The sequence below is a fragment of the Rhinoderma darwinii genome, chromosome 1 (genome assembly GCF_050947455.1).
Source record: "Rhinoderma darwinii isolate aRhiDar2 chromosome 1, aRhiDar2.hap1, whole genome shotgun sequence".
Lineage (NCBI taxonomy): Eukaryota > Metazoa > Chordata > Amphibia > Anura > Rhinodermatidae > Rhinoderma > Rhinoderma darwinii.
Window position 1 is genome coordinate 5,005,364 of NC_134687.1, and position 24,108 is coordinate 5,029,471.

Sequence of the window (24,108 nt, forward strand, 5' to 3'; positions counted from 1 at the left end):
GGGGGTGGAGGGGTGCTGAGATGTACACGGGGGTGGAGGGGTGCTGAGATGTACACGGGGGTGGAGGGGTGCTGAGATGTACACGGGGGTGGAGGGGTGCTGAGATGTACACGGGGTGGAGGGGTGCTGAGATGTACACGGGGGTGGAGGGGTGCTGAGATGTACACGGGGGTGGAGGGGTGCTGAGATGTACACGGGGGTGGAGGGGTGCTGAGATGTACACGGGGGTGCGGCACTATCTACATGGGCACTGGTGTTTTCATGGGATTGGGACAAAATAACTGGACACATGAAATGGTTGTTTTTTTTCTTTTTTTAGTAACGCCCGTCAGACAGACTGGAAATGGATGAGAATTTGGAGGCTGATGTAAAATGGACATGAAAAACTGACCATTGATCTGTTTTTAATGGCCATGTTTCTTCAATGTCATGTGACTGCAGCCTAAATGTCTGTGGTGCCAGGAGTCCCATTCACACGTACCGCGGTGGAAGCGGGTAATCCGGAGGACCGTCTTTTTATTTTTTACGGTCGTGTGACTCCAGCCTTAATGTCCTTTATTAACCCTCCATGGTGGGGCCGGTAAAGCGCAGGGTCCTGCTCACACCTCAGACACTGTAATGTGATCTCAGCGCGATCTGCCTGTCCCTGCCGCACTTTACACTGCCCTCGTCTGCAATGTCCGAGACTGGCGGAGGGGGTGACGGGCGGAGAGGGATGTCCGTGCACGCAGCGCATCATTGATTATAGATGGTGTTAACCTCTTCCCTGCCGGGGGACAGGGAATGTAGAATCAATTCAACGTTTTTCCAATCGTATTTCTGACCAAGTATTTGCAGAGGTTAAAGGTTGGTAAGTTGCACAATCACAGTAATATGTTCAAAGTTATTTATATAAAGAAAATCATTTTAGATTATCTCTTGGTATTTCTGTTAAATAAACTGGAAGAAAATAAACGAGATGCAAATTGAAAAAGGGCCAAAGTGGTAAAAAAAAAATCTACATTCCATATTTTTTATTTTTTTTTGCAAAATCGCCCAGCCCTGCGCTGTAGTTTTTTGCAGCTAAAATTGCGTATGGTGATTGGGCAAAGCGCTTGTACCGCCAGCAGCGTACGGTCGGGGGGTGACGCTGCACAGTGGTGGGGAATAGGACCCGCGGTACAAGCAGGTGATGTCCTACAGGACCTTCTGTGGATCTGCAGTCACTGTGATATAAGTTGCAGGACGGTGCAGTATCGCGGCGCCAGTATAACCGCAATGCTCATTTTCATTCGGAGAATATTACACAAATATAACGGCCGAGGAACCGTGCTGGGGGAGGGGTGGGGAGCGGATGCCACTAACTTCTGCTAGAATATAAATGGTGATAATTACATCCACGGCCGGCAGGTCCCGGGGGTCAGATCTGTATCTTCTTCTTTCCGGGTGTCAGATCTGTATCTTCTTCTTTCCGGGGGTCAGATCTGTATCTTCTTCTTCCCGGGGGTCAGATCTGTATCTTCTTCTTCCCGGGGGTCAGATCTGTATCTTCTTCTTCCCGGGGGTCAGATCTGTATCTTCTTCTTCCTGTGCTTCACCAGTCACAACTTTATATAGTGCAGAAATATCCTTGAGCCGCACCTACATCACGGCGCCGAATGTGTCCGGGTCAATGCAGATACCACAACATCCCCTGCAAAACTAGGTCACCTGCTTGGTGGGAATATCGGTGCAGCTCTGTATGGAACTGGAGTATAAGACCTGACGAAGAGCAAATTGTTTCGAGTTGCTTAACATGATTTGGCCCATAGATCAGTCCTGCGGGACTCTGTACACCCCCCCCCCCCTGTCCTACAGATGATAGGAGCGATACGGAAAGGTGTCCGCGGCCAATAGAAGTGGATGGGCCTGTAATCGCCGATTGTACTACGGTCCGTAATTACAGATAATTTTTACGGTTGTGTGCATGAGGGCTGACTGTATTGTCTTGTCTTGTACAGGTGGAGGCGCCGTCCAGAATGGGCACAGATTTCTGACTGACTGGCTTCAGCAGGTGGGATAGATGGCGGCCGCTAAGAAAGGTAAGAGGTGGTCGCCCTCCCCCTATAGCGGTCTATATAGTTGTTTCTGCATTGTGCTCATATCAACCTCTTAGTCCTAATGTGATCGGTATCAATAGTCACACAGTAACCTCGTTATCAGCAGCCGCTGCGATATGTGAATGAGTCGCCTGGGAGGCGTCATCTATTAACCGGAGAAACCTCAACCCCCCCCCCCCCCCCCCCATATGTTACATACGTGTCACCGCTCAGACCACTGCCGGCATTACTGTAAGAGCTGCTCCAGCTACACGGTGTTATGTGTAACTCCTAATAATAATCCCCAGGGGAGAAATGTAGATCTCATTACTATGGGAGGAGATTTCTCATGTACTGTTACCTCCTGAGTAATGGATTTGCAAGGAAACATGACTGCTCAGCACATATGTGCTGTACTAATATAACTACTATAATACTGCCCCCTATATACAGGAATATAACTACTATAATACTGCTCCTATATACAAGAATATAACTACTATAATACTGCCCCTATATACAAGAATATAACTACTGTAATACTGCCACCTATATACAAGAATATAACTACTATAATACTGCCCCTATATACAAGAATATAACTACTATAATACTGCTCCTATATACAAGAATATAACTACTATAATACTGCCCCCTATATACAAGAATATAACTACTATAATACTGCCCCTATATACAAGAATATAACTACAGTAATACTGCTCCCTATATACAAGAATATAACTACTATAATACTGCTCCTATATACAAGAATATAACTACAATAATACTGCCCCCTATATACAAGAATATAACTACTATAATACTGCCCCTATATACAAGAATATAACTACAGTAATACTGCTCCCTATATACAAGAATATAACTACTATAATACTGCTCCTATATACAAGAATATAACTACTATAATACTGCTCTCTATATACAAGAATATAACTACTATAATACTGCCCCTATATACAAGAATATAACTACTATAATACTACCCCTATATACAAGAATATAACTACTATAATACTACCCCTATATACAAGAATATAACTACTATAATACTGCTCCTATATACAAGAATATAACTACTATAATACTGCCCCCTATATACAAGAATATAACTACTATAATACTGCCTCCTATATACAAGAATATAACTACTATAATACTGCCCCCTATATACAAGAATATAACTACTATAATACTGCCCCCTATATACAAGAATATAACTACTATAATACTGCTCCCGATATACAAGAATATAACTACTATAATACTGCCCCCTATATACAAGAATATAACTACTATAATACTGCCCCTATATACAAGAATATATCTACTATAATACTGCTCCTATATACAAGAATATAACTACTATAATACTGCCCCTATATACAAGAATATAACTACTATAATACTGCTCCCTATATACAAGAATATAACTACTATAATACTGCCCCCTCTATACAAGAATATAACTACTATAATACTGCCCCTATATACAGGAATATAACTACTATAATACTGCTCATATATACAAGAATATAACTACTATAATACTGCCTCCTATATACAAGAATATAACTACTATAATACTGCCTCCTATATACAAGGATATAACTACTATAATACTGCTCCTATATACAAGAATATAACCACTATAATACTGCCCCCTATATACAAGAATATAGCTACTATAATACTGCTACTATATACAAGAATATAACTACTATAATACTGCCCCCTATATACAAGAATATAACTACTATAATACTGCTCCCTATATACAAGACTATAACTACTATAATACTGCCCCTATATACAAGAATATAACTACTATAATGCTGCCTCCTATATACAAGAATATAACTACTATAATACTGCTCCTATATACAAGAATATAACTACTATAATACTGCTCTATATACAAGAATATAACTACTATAATACTGCCCCCTATATACAAGAATATAGCTACTATAATACTGCTACTATATACAAGAATATAACTACTATAATACTGCCCCTATATACAATAATATAACATCGTGGTGGGTTGTGCGGCGTCTCACACTTGGTGTTATGGGTGATATAACTTCTGATTTGTCGGTGCGTTGTGCGGGGGTTGGGACATTGTAAGATTTCTCTGTATACCCTTCCTGTGACTGTACGGAGCTGAGATCCGTCGCTGTGTCGTGAGACTGGCTGCTATATATTTTTGGGGTCTCGTTGTCTAATCCTTCTCCACTAATCTGATAATCTGGCCCGGGGTCTGTGCTGCGGCCCCCTCTTCCTCCTTCGTGCCGCTTTTTTCTCAGCCTCCACATCTGGTAATTTGGACCCCGCAGGGTTAATCCTTTTCTTATTTTTTTTCCGCTGACTTTAATTTAATTTCCTTCTCTAGGTACAAAGCCGAAAGTATCCGGTGTGCGCTTCGCGGCGGGGCTCTCTGAGGAGGGCGCTCACAATCATGTGCACTTTGAGGAGAAGCTGCATGACTCGGTGGTGATGGTTTCTCAAGAAGACGACGGCAATTACTTAGTGAAGGTACAAATCACGTTCAGGGGGGACTGAGGGAGGGGGGTGCGGCTGTTAACCCTGAGTGTGCCAGTGTTTAGTGACCCTGCACCCCCAGTCTATGTCCTCTGTTTGCAGTACAGGTGAATACAAGCTATTGCTCCCTTTTATCAGCTTGTTCCAGCTGGGGAGAGGCTGGTTGTAGGTCAGGTGAATTTACTGTGTACTAGTTACTCGGTGATTGGGGGAGGGGGGCACTGGTGTCACGTAGATTTTTTGTGATGCCGATTTCGGCATGTTTAGTAGCCTCCCTCAGAGCTGTCAATCACACTGCAGCAGCCCCGCCCATATTCAGCTGAGGACTATTCTTGCTGTCAGTGAATGGAAACTTTCTTCGTTGCCTCCTGTAGATTGTAGCTTACCTTACTAATACTTCTCACAGCTGGGGGTTTGTTACTAGTTGTATCCAGTCTAGACATTCCTTTGAGACATATACATTCTGTTACAATGTGTCAGTCTGGAGTCCAGAGCTCAGAGGGGATTGTCTAGACTGGATACAATTGTAACAAAACCCTTATCTGCCTCATCAGTGCGGTCTGAGCAATCAGTGGTATCTGACGCTTATCTCCTGAAGACCAGCGGCTGAATGCTCAGTAATGGGTCAGTGACGGCCTCTCTGCAGTGTGCTGAGCTGATTATCTAATTATAGAAGGTGATTACCGCATAGCAGAGGCCATCGTGCGGCTCGCTTCTTGTTTTCTTCTAACTGCCTAGTGATTGACCGGTCAGCCCCCCGAGACCTCCGGCAGCGTTCCTGGTATTTTTAGCTATAATGGCAGACTTTTTTATTTTGTCCACAATTCTGATGTGAAGAGGCTGCGGTACTCTGAGGGGCCAGTTCACACGCTGCGTAAATACTGCAACAGATAAAACAAATACGGAGTGGAAAAAACGCTGAAATTGACCTGTGGTGGTGAAATACATGCCGCAGCATGTTCATTGTCTTTACGTAAACGCCTCTTATATGTTGCGGGATTGTAAATCCTGCATCAAATAGGAGTTCCGTATTTTGCAGCGGATTTGTAGCGAACCCACCGCAAAAAACTGAACTCAGAAAAAAACTAAAATTAAACTTGCCTAGTCCGTGTTTCATCCTCCTGGGATGACTCTTCGTCTCGTGGCGGCGGCGCTGCTGCTCAATCACAGGCTGTGGCGGCGGCGCTGCTGCTCAATCACAGGCTGTGGCGGCGGCGCTGCTGCTCAATCACAGGCTGTGGCGGCGGCGCTGCTGCTCAATCACAGGCTGTGGCGGCGGCGCTGCTGCTCAATCACAGGCTGTGGCGGCGGCGCTGCTGCTCAATCACAGGCTGTGGCGGCGGCGCTGCTGCTCAATCACAGGCTGTGGCGGCGGCGCTGCTGCTCAATCACAGGCTGTGGCGGCGGCGCTGCTGCTCAATCCCAGGTCACATGGATGAAGCGTCACCCGAGGAGGCCGGGAGGGTAAGTGCTGCAGTTTTTTAGAGGACATTCCGGCCGATAATCTCCACCACAGCTCGGTGCGCTTTTTCGCCCGGAAATCCCTGCGGCGCACAGGGCACATGCGCTATTACACGGTGTATCCGCCACGTGTGAACTCTACCTAAAGCGCTGGATCCCCCTCCTGCACCTGTTTGTGATTAGAGATTTCTATACATTGGACAGTTTCCTGCAGATGACAGAATTACCGAGTACAAGGACAGCTCTGACATCCCACACTGCCCCGGCGTTCTCGGACTTGTTCGTTTATCCTCCTTGTGTATTTGCAGGTCGGCTTTCTGAAGATCCTGCACAAGTATGAGCTCTCGTTCACATTGCCTTCCCTGCAGCGACTCGGAAGGAATATTTGTGCCGTTCCTCTTCCTAACCCGAACCTCCGAGTGACTAACATTGCAGCACTGCCAGAAGGTGAGACCGCAGCACGGCTAAGAGTGTAGAAGGCCAGATCTTCCCTCCAGGGGGTCAAAGTACCGCATTATAAAAAAAAAAATGAGTAGGGTGAATGTGTTGATGCCTGAGAAACCATATAAAGGGCTCCCCGATCCCACACGCTCACAGTTCAGATTTGGTGATGTTGTAATGGATTACAGATGTCTTGTCCTATACTGAACGTGGTCTGATGCGGGTGGACAGGACGGGCGGGCGCGGTGCCGTCTGATGCTCCAGTCATTACTCCACTTACATCTGGATCACCTGCTGAGCGGTGTAAAGATCTCGGGGGCCAGAGCAGGCGAGTCCTCATTCAGCCGAGCTTATTTAACATCTGTATTTTGATCTCATTTAGGCCCCATGCATACAATCGCTCTTTTGCGGCCGCAGTTCCCCCAAAAATCCACAGGAGAATTGCGGCCCCATTCATTGCTATGTGCCGATGCACACGACTGTGGTTTCCACGGTCCGTACATGGCCCAGGAGCCCGGACCGCAGAAAGAACGGACATGTCTTATTACGGCTGTGTTCTGCGGTCAAGGCTCATAGCAAATAATGGCACGGCTCACGGGTGTTACTTTGCCCCCGGCCGACCCGAAAATCACGGCCGTGCACATTGCTATGGCCGTGTGCGTGAGGCCTAAGTAAGACCCAAAATATGTTTGTGTGTAAATAAAAAAAATAAAAAATTGGCTTCAACTTGGGACAGCATTTTCAAAATTGCAACATGCCCGATCATATGGCGTATTACAGAACTTTACACCCGATCTGAAGTCCGAGAGTAAAATACATTATTCCACTATTTTATTGACTTCACAGGGAATGTCCACTGAGCTCTGAACCTGCAGCTGCACAAGCTGATATTTAACCCCTTCCTGCATTTTCACGTACAGTTACGTGATGGGAACTGGTGTTTTCCCGCAATTCCACGTAACTGTACGTGAAGGAGATGGAGCTGAGCCAGCGACCTCACCGCCGGGTGACAGCTGTATGTTAAAGCTGGCACCCTGAGGTATCGGCCAGGAGCGGAGCTAGCCTCCGATCCGACCGATTAACCCCTCACATGCTGCGTTCAATAGAGATCGCAGCATGTGAAGAGTTTATAGCCACCGGCACCCCAGCAACGTGATCGTTGTAAAACAAAGTTCTACAAATTGGGTATCGCCGGAATCGGACTGACCCGCAGAATAAAGGTAACCAGTAATTTTTAACGCGTGGTGAACGCTGTATAAAGATAACTAGAAAACTATGCCAGAATTGCGTTTTTTTGGTCACCTTGCCTCCCAAAAAAAGGATAACAAGTGATCAAAAAGTCGCATGTACCCCAAGATGGTACCAATAATAACTACAGCTCGTCCCGCAAAAATACAGCCCTCATACCACTACGTCTATGAAAAAATAAACTTGGTTATGGCTCCAATAAGTCAGGAAATAAAAAATATGCAGTTGTGCCGGCCCGAGGGGAACATTTTTTCTGTTTCAAGAGGCGAATTATCAAGCCCCTAAAATTAGGGAACCAGGAAGGAGGGGCCCAAACATATCCGCTGGAAGCGAGGGCGCCCGTATTATACCAGGAAGGGGAGGACCCAAACATACCTTCTGGGAGCGAGGGCGCCCGTATTATACCAGGAAGGGGAGGCCCAAACATATCTGCTGGAAGCAAGGGCGCCCGTATTATACCAGGAAGGGGAGGCCCAAACATATCTGCTGGGAGCGAGGGTGCCCGTATTATAACAGGAAGAGGAGGCCCAAACATATCTGCTGGGAGCGAGGGTGCCCGTATTATACCAGGAAGGGGAGGCCCAAACATATCTGCTGGAAGCGAGGGTGCCCGTATTATACCAGGAAGGGGAGGGCCCAAACATATCTGCTGGAAGCGAGGGCGCCCGTATTATAACCGGAAGGGGAGGCCCAAACATATCTGCTGGAAACGAGGGTGCCCGTATTATACCAGGTAGGGAAGTGCCCAAACATATCTGCTGGAAGCGAGGGTGCCCGTATTATACCAGGGAGGGGAGGACCCAAACATATCTGCTGGAAGCGAGGGCGCCCGTATTATACCAGGACAACACTTCCCAGCAAAATTCCCCAAACAGCAAAGGTGCGGAGTGTAGGGATGCACGATGCATCGAAACTTCGATACTGTGCATCACCAAACGGTTCGATACCGCTATTTCCTGTATTTCGATACTTAGCTGCGCGGCCGCACAGCTCAGTATAGTAATACATGAGTGAGAGTGGGGCTGCAGCCGTGTAATACAGTCACTGCCCCGCTCCTGAGTCCTGGCATGTGCGCACCGTCAGGATGATGCGATGCGGCCGGCGCTGCACTAATGAGCGGCGGCACTGAATACAGAACATGGTGGGCGCACTACAAAACACCACCATGCCTGAACCGCCGCTCATTAGTGCAGAGCCGGCGGCATCTCCTCATGCTGACCTCGCGCACACTTCCTGTCAGGAGCGGGGCAATGTCTGTATTACACAGCCGCAGCCCCGCTCTATAACGGCAGAGATCAGAGAAAGCTCTCATCTCCGCCGCTATTCCCCTGAATGCTGTGATCACAGCTGACTGCAGCATTCAGGGGAAAATGAGAAGGGGGTGCCCCTGGATCGCATTACAGGAATCCCTGTGACGCGATCGAGGGCCATACCATATATGGGCAGACAGCCCAGGGTCTATTGAAGGACCCCAGGGCTATCTTAGCATATTTCCTGTTATGGCATACTAAGGTATGTCCTAACAGCCTGTGTGCTATCCGTCCAGAGGCTAATGTACTGGCATATATCTGATATATGCCTGTGTACTATCAGTATATAGATATATGCCAGTACATTAACCCCTTCCCTCTTTAGCCACTTTTGACCTTCCTGACAGAGCCTCATTTTTCAAATCTGACATGTTTCACTTTATTTGGTAATAACGTCGGAATACTTTTACCTATCCAAGCGATTCTGAGATTGTTTTCTTGTGACACATTGGACTTTAAGATAGTGGTAAAATTCAGTATTTAATTGTGAAAAACACCAAAATATAGTGAAAAATTAGCATTTTTAGCAATTTAACTGTATCTGCTTGTAAGACAGGCAGATATACCACACAAAATTGTTCCTAATTAACATCCCCCATGTGTCTACATTAGATCGGCATAGTTTTTTGAACATCCTTATATTTTTCTAGGACGTTACAAGGCTTAGAACTTTAGCAGCAATTTCTCACATTTTCAAGAAAATTTCAAAAGGCTATTTTTACAGGGACCAGTTCAGTTGTGAAGTGGCTTTGAGGTCCTTATATATTAGAAACCCCCAAAAAGTCACCCCATTTTAAAAACATCACCCCTCAAAGTATTCAAAACAGCATTTAGAAAGTTTCTTAACCCTTTAGACGTTTCACAGGAAATAAAGCAAAGTAGAGGTGAAATGTACAAATTTCGTTGTTTTTTTTTTTGCAGAAATTCATTTTGAATTCATTTTTTTTATAACACAGAAGTTTTTACCAGAGAAACACAACTCAATATTTATTGCCCAGATTCTGCAGTTTTTAGAAATATCCCACATGTGGCCGTAGCGTGCTACTGGACTGACGCACCGGCCTCAGAAGCAAATGAGCACCTAGAGGATTTTGGGGCCTTGTTTTTATTACAATATATTTTAGGCACCATGTCAGGTGTGAAGGACTCTTGCGGTGCCAAAACAGTAGAAACCCCCACATGTGACCCCATTTTGGAAACTACACCCCTTGAGGAAATTATCTAGGGGTATAGTGAGCATTTTGACCCCACAGGATTTTTGCAGAAATTATTGGAAGTAGGCCGTGAAAATGAAAATCTACATTTTTCCCAATAAAACGTAGGTTTAGCTAATTTTTTTTCATTCCCACAAGGACCTAAGGAAAAAAAAGCACCACAACATTTGTAGATCAGTTTGTCCCGAGTAAAACAGTACCCCACATGTGGTCATAGACGGCTGTTTGGACACACGGCGGGGCTTAGAAGGGAAGGAACGCCATTTTGCTTTTGGAGCTCAAATTTAGCAGGAATAGTTAGCAGAGGCCATGTCGCATTTGCAAAGCCCCTGAGGGGACAAAACAGTGGAAACCCCCCACAAGTGACCCCATTTTGGAAACTACACCCCTTGAGGATATTATCTAGGGGTATAGTGAGCATTTTGACCCCACAGGATTTTTGCAGAAATTATTGGAAGTAGGTCGTTAAAAAAGAAAATCTACATTTTTTTTTCAAATAAAATGTAGGCTTAGCTATATTTTTTTTCATTTCCACAAGGACAAAAGAAGAGAAAGCACCACAAAATTTGTAAAGCTATTTCTACCGAGTAAAACAGTACCCCACATGTGGTCATAAATGGCTGTTTGGACACACGGCAGGGCTGAGAAGGGAAAGAGTGCCATTTGGAGCTCAAATTTATCAGGAATGGTTTGCGGAGGCAATGTTGCATTTGCAAAGCCCCTGAGGGGACAAAACAGTGGAAACCACCCAAAATTGACCCCTTTTGGGAAACCATGCCGCTCAAGGAAATTATTTAGGGGTGTAGTGAGCATTTAAATAAATGATCCAATTAAAATTCCATGGATGTGATAAACTTTGAAGCGCTCCTTTATACACAGGCCAGGTTTGTCGGGGCAGGTGTCGCACTGATAAATGGTGTCTCGTCTTCTCCCCCTTTTGTAACAGACTTTGCACCTTTTTTGGCTCCTTCCCTTTTTACCAGTGGAGGGGATTTCGCCGGGAAAGTGTTGACCTGGTACAATACGTGGACCATCGCATCTAGAAGTACTGGGGCCCTCCCCTTCCTGGTTCCCAAATACAAGGGCCTTGATAACCACCTCTTGAAACTGAAGGAATGTCCCTGTCCGGCCTGCACATCGGTATAGCACGTAAGCGTTCTACAATGCCATCTGTACCATGTGCACGGCCAGCTCTTTATACCACACCTCTGTTTTCCGCATGGCACTGAACGGCTTCAGTACTTGATCAGAGAGATCACCCCCTCCCATGTACTTATTGTAGCCGAGGATGCAGTATGGCTTGGGGGTCATTGTGGTGGTACCTCGGACAGGGACTGGGGTGCTGCCGCAACCGTGTATTGTGGTCAACATAAGGACATCCCTATTGTCCTTATACTTGACCAGCAACAAGTTATCGCTGTGTAGTGCCCGGCTTTCTCCCTTGGTTGTCCAATCAGATTTTTAGAGAGGCCTCTGGTTTTTGCGCACGGTGCCGCATGCTGCAGGACTTCTGGTGGAGAGGCAGGTAAATAGTGGGACGCTGGTGTAGAAGTTATCCACGTAAAGGTGATAACCCTGGTCCAGCAGTGGGTGCACCAAGTCCCACACTATTTTCCCACTAACTGCCAGGACAGGGGGGCATTCTGGGGATTCTATCCTGGTGTCCTTCCCTTCATAAACCTGTAGGTGCACCCTGAGCTGCTCTCGCACAGCTTGTACATTTTAATTCCGTACCTCGCCCTCTTGCTTGGCAGAATTTTAGTCTCCCTTTAAAATGTACAAGGGACTCGTCTATTGCTATGTTCTTTTCGGGGGTGTACACTTCCTGAAATTTGGTGCAGAAATGATCAATGACTGGCCTGATCTTGAATAGGCGGTCGTATGTGGGGTCATCACGGGGCGGGCACGGTGTATTATCACTATAATGCAAAAATTTCAGAATAATTTCAAATCGTGTCCGGGTCGTTGCCATGCGGTATAATGGGGTGCTGTATAAACTGTCCGCACTCCAGTACTGCCTAATCTCTGGCTTTTTTTATTAGGCCCATATGTAGGACAAGGCCCCAAAATGTCATCATTTCTGCTGCCTCTATGGGGGTCCACCTAGCAAATGATGACGTGGGGTTTTGGGCTAAAAATTGCTGGGCGTATAAATTTGTTTGGGCCGCCATTACATTAACAAAATCCTCAGAGAAGAAGACCTTGAAAAAGTCAATTCCCGCGAGGCCTGCAGTCCCTAACCGAAATCCTGAGCTCCCTGTGAAATCCGGAATGTGAGGCTCATAATTATCAGGGGTGGGTTCCACACGATATCACTCATTTGGGGGGTTGCCTGAGCTGATGTCCTGGGGCGCCTTTGTGGGGGTTCCTCATCACTGAATGATGAGGTCAAGATGAATGGGGCAATTTCCTCTTCTCCCGCGCTGGCCGATTCAGTGTCAGAGGCCAGGATGGCGGACGCCTCCTCGGCTGAGTAGACCCTTTGGGATGATTGGGGCATTTTTATTAGGGGGTATGTAGTGCTTCAACACGTGTAATACTTTATTTTTATATAGGTGGTTGTGTATGTTGTGCTTTTACACGTGTATATGACATTTATTGAAAAAGAAGAAAAATTCCTGAGTCCCTGACACTAACAAATCAATAACGAACGCTGTCAATTTACTCTAAACCTGTCGCTGCGCTATCAAATGTAGCGAACGAAATTCAGTTAAAAAAAAAACTGAATGTCCGTCACTAAACGGGCGCTGATTATAAGATGTCAATTTATTCAAACTGTATAATATATATATATATATATAGCTAGAACTTCTGCTCTATATTGTTTTTACACAACGGTCCGCGGCTCTAACGCTGCTCTACAGTTTTAGAAAAAAGCCAAAAAAAAAAACCTGCGTAAACAAATGACCACTGAGGCGGATTATTAGACTCTGCACTCAGTAGCCGCAGGGCGCACGCAAAAAAAAGGTGCAGTAATACAAAATCCTCCTCCTCTTCCTCGGGGGGCTGGCATCACCGCCATTTTTTACATGGAGGATGGTAGTGATTGGTGCTGTCCTAGACCGTACCAATCACCACCATATCACTGTGCCCTGTGGCAGAGTAGTAGGCTAAAGCTGCAAACGGCCGCAATTGGCCGGTCTGAATTGACTGGCCAATGGCGGCGATCGCCGATGCGGGGGGAGGCGACACCCCCCTGGCCATCGTGTACAGATGGCCTGCTGTTCTGAACAGCCGCCATCTTTACTTTAAAACGTTCTCATTTTTTTTTATAACTGTTTTCCCGTTTGGCGTACGTATAGGACATTTTGCGGGAAGCGCTGGCTTTCCGTGACGTATACTTACAGCAAATGTCGGGAAGGGGTTAAAGTTTAAAAATAAAGTAAAAACAAAGTAATGTTACATTTAAAAAAGAATCCACATACGCCTTTATTACAATAAACATTAACATAAGTCTCAATACATAAAATATACACATTCGGTATCGGCGCGGCCGTAATAACCGGCGCAATGATTCTTGTGCATCGTCTATGTTGTGTGCGCTGTAAAAAAATAAAAAACACGGCTTTCTATCACTTATTGTGAGGCGCGAGGTGCGATGATGAATTTCACCTCCATGTGCCTCACATTAATAGTGATTAACCCCATCATGTACCTCACACATTAACCCATTATGACTGAGAAACATGATGGGGTAATCACTATTAATGTGAGGCGCATGGAGGGTAAATTCATCATCGCACCTCGTGCCTCATTAGAAAACGGAAGACATTTTTTTTTATTACTGTTGGCAAAGTATCGAAATCGCAATATACACGAAGTATCGGTATCCAAGTCCAAATTCTGGTACGGTGACATCCCTAGCAGAGTGTGGACCAAAAGGGGGATAAGTGAGGACCATTTATCAGGGCGACACCGGCCTGTGCAGAAAGGATCGATCAGCGTAACACACAGCTATGGAATATGTGGTTTTTTTTTTACCCCATTATTATACCACCTGACTATACCCCTTATATACTCCACCCGGCTTACATGTACCCCCACATTTTTATACCCCCTGACTATGCCCCTGATGTACTCTGCCCGGCTTACATATGCCACCACATTTTAAATGGAAACCCCAGTAAGATTCCAAACAAAACTACTATAAGCAAAATCTACGCTTCAAATGGCGCTCCCTCCCATCTGAGCCCTACAGCGTCCCCAAACAGCAGTTTCCTTCCACATAAATGGCATCACCTTACCCGGGAGAACCCTTTTAACAATTTTTGGGGTGTCTCTCTCCAGTGGCATGAGCTGGGCATGACATATTTGCCACTGAAATGACATATCTAGGGATTTTTTTTTTACTTTGCGCCATCCACAGCACAATCATTTATGGAAAAGACCTGTGGGGTGAAAATGCTCACTACACCCCTTTAATAAATGCCTTGAGGGGTGCAGTTTCCATAATAGGGTCACTTCTCAGTGGTTTCTTTTATTATTTCACATCTGAGCCTCTGCATTTGTGAACCAATACTTTATATGTCGCCAAATTAGGCCTCAATTTGACATGGTTCTCTTTTACTCCTGAGCCCTGTCGAATGTCCAGACAAGAGATTAGGGCCACATGTAGGGTGATTCTAAAACCGGGAAACACCGCATAATAATTAGAGAGTGGTCTTGTTATGGTGGCACAAGCCGGGCACCACATTGGCAGATCTATGGAAAAAATCCCATTTTCACTCGGCAACATCGAGTGCACACTAATTTCTACAAAACACCTGTGGGGTTAACATGCTCACTACACCCCTAGGTAAATACCTTGAGGGGGTGTAGTCTTCAAAATGGGGTCACTTTTGGGGGATTTCCACTGTTTTCGCATCGCAAGAGCCTTTCAAACCCGACATGGTGCTTAAAATATATTCAAATAAAAAGGAGGCTTCAAAATCCTCTATGTGCTCCTTTGCTTCTGAGGCCGGTTCTTCAGTCCATTACCGCACTATGGCCACATGTGGGATATTCCTGAAAACTGCAGAACCTGGGCAATAAAAATTGAGTTGCGTTCCTCTGGTAAAACCTTCTGTTACAAAAAAATAGATGAAAAATGAATTTCTGCAAAAAAAAAGAAATTTGAAAATTTCACCTCTACTTTGCCTTAATTCCTGTGAAACGTCTAAAGAGTTAAACTTTCTAAATGCTGTTTTGAATTCTTTGAGGGGTGAAGTTTTTAAAATGTGGTGACTTATCAGGGGATTCTAATATATAAGGCCCTAAAATTAGCTTCACAACTGAACTGGCCCTTGTAATAATGGCCTTTTGACATTTTCTTGAAAATGTGAGAAATTGCTGCTAAAGTTCTAAGCCTTGTAACGTCCTAGAAAAATAAAAGGATGTTCAAAAAATGATACCAATCTAAAGTAGACATATGGGGGATGTTAATTAGCAACAATTTTGTGTGGTATTACTATCTGTCTTACAAGCAGATACATAGAAAAATAGAGGGTTGTTCAAAAAACAATGTAGACATATGGGGGATGCTAATTAGCGACTATTTTGTGTGTTATAACGGCCTGTCTTACAAGCAGATACATTTAAATTGAGAAAAATGCTAAATTTTGGTGTTTTTCACAATTAAATACTTAATGTATCGAGCAAATTTTGGCAGTAACATAAAGTCTAATGTGTCACAAGAAAACAATCTCAGAATCTCTTGGATAGGTAAAAGCGTTCTGGAGTTATTACCACATAAAGTGACACATGTCAGATTTGAAAATATTGGCTGTGTCCTGAAGGGGTTAAGCAAAAGAATGTAGAAAATAAACTGAAATGGGCCAACATTAGTGCAAACTAAACCCCTCCAGGTACAGATAAGGTCAAGTCATATATTTTCATGACCATGTTGGTAAAAATATTTAACTTGCGTGAGCCCCTCCTCTATCGCTTACAGGGGCTGTCCCAGTTTTAAATGGTCTAAAATAAGCATTAAAAATGAATCTGGCAAGTTGCCTTTGTTGTAAAAGTTCTCCAGTTGCGAGCGATTCCCTTTACTTGATCATAATGACGCCCCCTAGTGTTCTATAGGATAATGTGCATATCCTACTGAGTTGAATGAGGGAGGACACAGCTGCTCAGTTCTGCTCTCCCAACTGGCACCAGCCAATGGAAAATGACGTTGCTGCTGGTCAGAAGAATCTATTATTGTGAAACGCGGCTTGTAGTGTGGATGGAGACTCGGGAAGACACTGGAGAGCGAGCAGATGAGGAGCGCCTGCGTACAGCACTGCTTACATTCAGCGGTGACCTCTCCCCTCACTGTAAGCTGCAGACTCCTTCTTTGGTTATATAGGGCTGGGCTCCCCCTCTCCTGCTCATCCCCCTCACTGTGTGTAAGCTGCCGGCTCTCCCTCCTTCTTTGGTTATATAGGGCCATTATACGGGTGGAGGCAGTTATGGGGGGCATTATACGGGGTGGAGGGAAGTTATGGGGACATTATACTGTGTGGAGGCAGCTATGGGGGCATTATACTGTGTGGAGGGCAGTTATGGGGACATTATACTGTGTGGAGGCAGCTATGGCGCATTATACTGTGTGGTGGCAGTTATGGGGGCATTCTACTGTGTGTAGGGCAGTTATGGGGACATTATACTGTGTGGAGGTAGCTATGGGGGCATTATACTGTGTGGAGGGCAGTTATGGGGCCATTATGCGGGGTGGAGGGCAGTTATGGGGGCCATTATACGGGGTGGAGTGCAGTTATGGGGCCATTATACGGGGTGGAGGGCAGTTATGGGGCCATTATACCGGGTGGAGGGCAGTTATGGGGCCATTATACGGGGTGGAGGGCAGTTATGGGGCCATTATACGGGGTGGAGGGCAGTTATGGGGCCATTATAAGGGGTGGAGGGCAGTTATGGGGCCATTATACCGGGTGGAGGGCAGTTATGGGGCCATTATACGGGGTGGAGGGTAGTTATGGGGCCATTATACGGGGTGGAGGGCAGTTATGGAGCCATTATACGCAGTGGAGGGCAGTTATGGGGCCATTATACGGAGTGGAGGGCAGTTATGGGGCCATTATACGGGGTGGAGGGCAGTTATGGGCCATTATACGGGGTGGAGGGCAGTTATGGGGCCATTATACGGGGTGGAGGGCAGTTATGGGGCCATTATACGGGGTGGAGGGCAGTTATGGGGGCATTATACTGTGTGGAGGCAGTTATGGGGCCATTATACGGGATGGAGGGCAGTTATGGGGCCATTATACTGTGTGGAGGCAGTTATGGGGCCATTATATGGGGTGGAGGGCAGTTATGGGGCCATTATACGGGGTGGAGGGCAGTAATGGGGCCATTATACGGGGTGGAGGGCAGTAATGGGGCCATTATACGGGGTGGAGGGCAGTAATGGGGCCATTATACGGGGTGGAGGGCAGTAATGGGGCCATTATACGGGGTGGAGGGCAGTTATGGGGCCATTATACGGGGTGGAGGGCAGTTATGGGGCCATTATACGGGGTGGAGGGCAGTTATGGGGCCATTATACGGGGTGGAGGGCAGTTATGGGGCCATTATACGGGGTGGAGGGCAGTTATGGGGCCATTATACGGGGTGGAGGGCAGTTATGGGGCCATTATACGGGGTGGAGGGCAGTTATGGGGAGCATTATACGGGGTGGAGGGCAGTTATGGGGAGCATTATGTGTTGGGGTATATTATATACAGTAGGCTCGGATAAATATTAATTCAATGTCCTGGCATTCAAAAGGGGTGTGGCCTAAATAATTCAATAATCGTAGTTGAGGTCACATGTTCAGTTAATCGTGACTGTGATTTAGGTGGTGATTTCCAGTCCTCGGTGGAGGGGCATCTCTTATGGGTGATGGGTCTGTAGATCTCCATAGTGAGTCAGTTTTGGAGGCCTCCCCTCCATAGACCGGGGTAATGATCCCGGGGGCGACTGCTCTAAGGTTTACAAACTCCGAAAAATAAATGGTTGCTGGTAAATGGGAAAGGGACTGAATGCGGAAGACGCCACGTTCTTGGGTTGGTTTTAGTTCTCGATCTCTGAGGTTTCTCCGATTTTTGCCTCCACCCGACACCGAACTGGAAACTCCTACAACCAAATATCCCAGAATATGAGATGTTCGCTCTGTGGGATTTATGGCGCTGTGTGTTCTTGGGAGGACCTAGTTGTACGGCGGAGCAGTCGTAACTCTTACAATGTGAAGGCCGCTTCGCACATTTTAATAAAATATTGACTTTTATTAGAGATCAGTTTGTTTTTCAGTGTTTTTTGCTTCTGTTCTACAGTCCTGGTGGTTGCCGATGCATCGTGAGTGTTATTGAGTAATGGGGGGGGGGGGGGGTACCCCATGATCTCCAGGTGTGTTAATAATATATATTACATGACCTCCTGGATAGAGACCTGTGTACACCAGCGATCTCATGGTGTCTGTGTATGGCTAGGTCAGGAGAGCTGCTAGCCAAACACTTATTAGACAGACCACTATCTAATGTGTACAACCTGCTGAACGGAGTATTCCCATCTATGATCTTTATGAAATAACCACGGGGTCTGCCATACATAGCTGTGGGACCTGCAACTATCTACAGAACTTAGATCACCTGACCTGCCCAGTGAGGTGGTCACCACATCCAGGTGAAGTTCTCCCGGGTTAGTGCGTCGTCGTCCTCTCCTCCTCTGTGTTTAGGCTAGCTTCTCCTGGGATGGTGCGTCTTCCCTGTGTGTTTGCTGGCGTCTCCCGAGTTGGTGCGTCCTCTTCCTCCTCTGTATAGACTAGCTTCTCCCAGGTTGGTTCATCATCCACTTCTTCCCTGTGTGTGGGCTATCTACTCCTGGGTTGGTGTGCCCCTCCTCCCTGGGGTAGACTAGCTTCTCCTGGGTTGGTGTGCCCCCCTCCTCCCTGTGTGGGTAGGCTAGCTTCTCCTGGGTTGCTCTTCCCCCTCCTCCCTGTGTGGGTAGGCTAGCTTCTCCTGGGTTGGTGTGCCCCTCCTCCCTGGTGTAGACTAGCTTCTCCTGGGTTGGTGTGCCCCCCTCCTACCTGTGTGTGGGCTAGCTTCTCCTGGGTGGACTACCTTCTCCTGGATTGGTGTGCCCCTCCTCCCTGGTGTAGACTAGCTTCTCCTGGGTTGCTCTTCCCCCTACTCCCTGTGTGGGTAGGCTTGCTTCTCCTGGGTTGGTTTGCCCCCCCCTCCTACCGGTGTGTGGGCTAGCTTCTCCGGGGTGGACTACCTTCTCCTGGATTGGTGTGCCCCTCCTCCCTGGTGTAGACTAGCTTCTCCTGGGTTGGTGTGCCCCTCCTCCCTGGTGTAGACTAGCTTCTCCTGGGTTGGTGTGCCCCCCTCCTACCTGTGTGTGGGCTAGCTTCTCCTGGGTGGACTACCTTCTCCTGGATTGGTGTGCCCCTCCTCCCTGGTGTAGACTAGCTTCTCCTGGGTTGCTCTTCCCCCTCCTCCCTGTGTGGGTAGGCTTGCTTCTCCTGGGTTGGCGTGCCCCCTCCTCCTCCTTGTGTGGGTAGGCTAGCTTCTCCTGGGTTGGTGTGCCCCCTCCCTGTGTGGGTAGGCTGGCTTCTCCTGGGTTGCTCTTCCCCCTCCTCCCTGTGTGGGTAGGCTAGCTTCTCCTGGGTTGGCGTGCCCCCCTCCTCCCTGTGTGGGTAGGCTAGCTTCTCCTGGGTTGGTGTGCCCCCTCTCCCCTGTGTGGGTAGGCTGGCTTCTCCCGGTTTTCTCTTCTTGCCAGTATATTTCTGTAATCTTCCTGTATACACATCTTCTTTCCCTCCTCTTCTAGAAGTGTCTGATTTGGCAGCTCTTCTTGTTCAGGGTTTGTTTTCAGGGAAATGCTGCGGATTGTCTGTGATCAGCAGATGAATGAGACTGATTTACTGCGGCAGATGCCAGACCTGGGAGGATGGGATATAAAAATACCAAAATATCTGCTGCTTAAAGAGGCGGTCACCAGATTATAAGCGCCCCCCTGTCTCCTACATAATGTGATCGGCGCTGGAATGTAGACAACAGTGGTTTTTATTTTGAAAAACGATCATTTTTTAGCAATTTTAGATTTATGCTAATTAGTTTCTTAAAGACCAACTGGGCGTGTTTTTACTTTTGACCAAGTGGGTGTTGTAAAGAAATGTATGAGGCTGACCAATCAGTGACCGACCAATCAGTGACCGACCAATCAGTGACCTTGTTCCAGCCCAGCATGATTGTGCAGTGAAAGAAGCTGGGCTGGAACAATGGGAAGTGCATGACGCTGATTGGTCGGTCACTGATTGGTCGGTCACTGATTGGTCGGTCACTGATTGGTCGGTCACTGATTGGTCAGCCTCATACATTTCTTTACAACACCCACTTGGTCAAAAGTAAAAACACGCCCAGTTGGTCTTTAAGAAACTAATTAGCATAAATCTAAAATTGCTCAAAAATGATCGTTTTTCAAAATAAAAACCACTGTTGTCTACATTTTAGCGCCGATCAGATTATGCAGGAGATAGGGGGGCTCTTATAATCTGGTGACCGCCTCTTTAAAGACAAACGGCTCTGAAAAAAGCTGCCCATGAGGATATTGCCAATGTGAATTAAAGATTGTTCTGCCACCTAACCCCCCCCCCCCTCATCTATTAACACTGGTGATAACTGCAATACATCCGCCTTGTGCCCCCCGGCCTGCGCAGACCCCTCGCCAGGGCTTGTACACCAGTGATCTTGCATGTAATACTTTGTACAGATGTAAAGATGAAGTCCTGATGAGCGGCTCCGGCCACATATGTACATGACCGCTCTGCACTACTTCTGGGGCTGCTGCCCTCGTATAAGGGTCCTGATGTCATGTACATGGGGTGCAAAGGTCTCTGATCAGCCAGAAAGACGCGGGTTCCTGACCTGTTGTAAGAAGCGGTCCCGGCTGCCGCACACAGTCGTGCCTGACGTCAATGTGAAGAACTGTCAGAATCAAGCACAAGAGACGCGCAATGTCACCTTTGTAGGAACGAAGAATTGTGGAGACCAAATCATCTCCTTGTACTCGGGGAGTTTTTGCATCTTCAGAAGGACTTGGAGACACCGAGGTTCCTGCTCGCGATGATGATGATGATGATGATGATGATGATGATGAATTTCAAAAGAAGAAAAAGTGAAAGAAAATGCTGCAAGTTCTCGCATGAAATTCAGCAGAAAATATCGTTCATAGAATAAGTTCATAGAATTTGGGATTGGAATCGGTTTTCAGAGTTTTGCCTTTGTATTGTGGACGTCCCTCCCATGATGCCTGTCCTGTTTTCTTGGCGCTCCCTTCCTGCAGGATCATGAGGATGGTGGAAGGATCAAGCCCATACATGACGGCTTTATAAAACGTGTGGAGGATGGGTGGTGGGGGGAGGGTAGGAGTTATACTGCTGGCTATTTACTGACCATTGAGGAGATAAATGGCGGCCGGCACGGAGGTTCCTGGAATTTGCCACATGCAGAATAAATCCTCTTTGGATGTTGAGGACGGACACCGCATAGTATCCCCTTGAATGCAGCGCCGGGGTCCTGGGTTCAAATCCAACCAAGGACAACATCTACCTGCAGTTTGTATGTTCTCCCCGTCTTTGCCTGGGTTTCCTCCCACACCCCAAAAACATTGAGGGGGAATTTAGTTTGTGAGCCCCAATGGGGACAGTAAATGAGGACCTCTGTCCAGCGCTGCGGAATATGTTGGTGCTATAGAAGTAACAGAAATAATCACGTACATCCGGGTCATTGAAAGCCGGGCCCCTGCTCAGCGGCTCTGGTCCCGGCCGTGTAACCCCTTAGATACAGGCAGTAGTGATTGTGGCATCTGAGGTGTTTGACGGATGGGACGTAGCGGCTTCTGTCAGCCCATCAGTGCCCCAACGAAATTGCGGGGTGCCCATGGGAGCCTAACAAAGACCACCAGGACTGCCGCGGCGCCCATATCGTGACCATGAGGTGCTGGCGGTGCACCCAAGTCTCCTTCTTCTGTTTCCCGTTCATTTTCACGCAAGAATCTTCTCAATCTGCGTAATTCACGATGAGACTGAGTGTTCTTCTTTCTCCACAGGACACGGCATTAAATGTGAATACACGGCTCACAAGGAAGGAGTCGTAAAGGAAGAGATGATTCTGGCCAGTGAGGCCGACCACAAGACTGTCATCAAGGTGGTGGTGAAGGCGCGGGTCCTGGGTAAGTGGTCACCGGTAACGGGGATGTATAAGGCGTCTCGTGTGTAGCCATTCGTTTCCTGAAAGGATTGGGAACATCCTGAGGCTTCAAACCTGTCCTGAGCTAATCCTCACAGCTGAGGGTTTGCTACAATTTTATCCAGTCTAGGATGTTACGGAAACATCGCTGCTAGGACGTTCCTACCAGCCGTATAGACTTAGATTAGAGCGGCACCGCACATGCGCGACCTCCGCTCCTTTCAAACTCCTCCTGGCCACCGTCTTGTGGCAACGAGGAGCCGCGGTCCCCTGTTTTGGCGATCAGTGGGGTCTCCGCTGCTCTAGCATTTTCCACCTATTTAGTGGATACGTGAAAAATACTGGAGGATGAAATACCCCTATAGAGCTACGGATGAGCATCTCTGTTTACATTGTAGTTTTTTAGAGGTCTTGGGGCCTTGTTGTCTATTAGCTGAAGCCAGAGTTTCCCTGAGTCCTGTTAAGACTGATGGCTCTGACCATGTGTGATAAAGTCTTCTCAAGTACTACAAAGAAGACACGGGCAAGAAATGGTCTCCTAGTGGGGGCCTTGCGCTCCTAGTGGGGGCCTTGCACTCACCACAAGTTGCTGTGTCCTATAATACTGCACATAGACTTGGTTATTTCTCCTCAACCCCTGGGTCTTGCTTGAAGATACTTGTTTTGACCCGTCGCGCTTCTTCTCTTGCAGACCGTCACCACGGCACTCCGATGCTGCTGGAGGGAGTGCGGTGTATCGGGGCTGAGCCGGAGTACGACTCGGAGCAGAGTGACTGGCACGGCTTTGACTGATGTCTGGTGGATAATGGACAGTCGCCCTATTTGTGCCGCTCTGCTTATCAAACCTTAAGCCATGAAGCTTGTAGGGAGTAGATGAGATCTGATTGGTCTGAAGGGCGTCTCGAAGGAGGGTCTGGTGCACTCTGATTGGCTGAGAGACTTGTCAGTAAATGTCTAGGACGGTACATACAAGATGGCGCCCCGCACCCTGTGGCTTTGTGTCCGTGCGTATTTGCCATTTGTGAGCCCTGCCCTGGGGTGTTGTATACCTAACTTATATACCAAGCGCTCCCACCAGCTGCCCCCAGAAAGCTGCTTACTGCTTATAGTTTACGGCATTCTCTCCGGTATGAGTCGGATGGGGGAGGGGTTGAACCCGCCGTCTGATTCAGAATGTCCAAAAAAGTGAATAAAATGATTGTATTTTTGCGTGAATTTTTACCGATTTGAAGATCGATGACTGATAAACTATCCGAACCAGGATCGGTGAAAAGTGGTAATAAACGATGGTCTCCACAACAACCAATCAGATGAACTCTTTTTTTTTTTTTTTTATGAGTGTTTTCTCCATCACCATCCACATCAATGGTCGCACACATTCCGGTAGGATGTAGATATTGATGGAGATGGTGATTTGTATATAAACGAGGTGTCAGGGACTTCACAGCATTTCATTATCAGTTCCCTCATGTGGGATTACACAGTGACGCCTCGGGTCGGGGGGAGGCCTCGGGTCTGTAAGTAATGGGGGTCCTAGTGTAATAGGGCTGCTCTCTCTCTGTAGACGGTGGGTTAGGGAACTGTCTAATGAGTGGGAATAATT

General features: G+C 46.9%; 1 protein-coding gene across 1 annotated transcript; it reads left to right on the forward strand.

The window, feature by feature from the left end:
- Window positions 1-1,975: 1,975 nt before the first annotated feature.
- Window positions 1,976-23,811, forward strand: ADISSP (adipose secreted signaling protein). Its single transcript, XM_075848605.1, has 5 exons — window positions 1,976-2,060; window positions 4,474-4,616; window positions 6,392-6,530; window positions 22,366-22,488; window positions 23,197-23,811. The coding sequence occupies exons 1-5, from the start codon at window positions 2,042-2,044 to the stop codon at window positions 23,295-23,297; spliced, it is 525 nt and encodes a 174-aa protein (XP_075704720.1). The 5' UTR covers window positions 1,976-2,041; the 3' UTR covers window positions 23,298-23,811.
- The last annotated feature ends 297 nt before the right edge of the window (window positions 23,812-24,108 follow it).

Coding starts and splice junctions, on each gene's coding strand:
- ADISSP (XM_075848605.1), top strand. Junction 6,531..22,365: donor CATTGCAGCACTGCCAGAAG/GTGAGACCGCAG, acceptor CTTTCTCCACAG/GACACGGCATTAAATGTGAA. Junction 22,489..23,196: donor GGTGAAGGCGCGGGTCCTGG/GTAAGTGGTCAC, acceptor CTTCTCTTGCAG/ACCGTCACCACGGCACTCCG.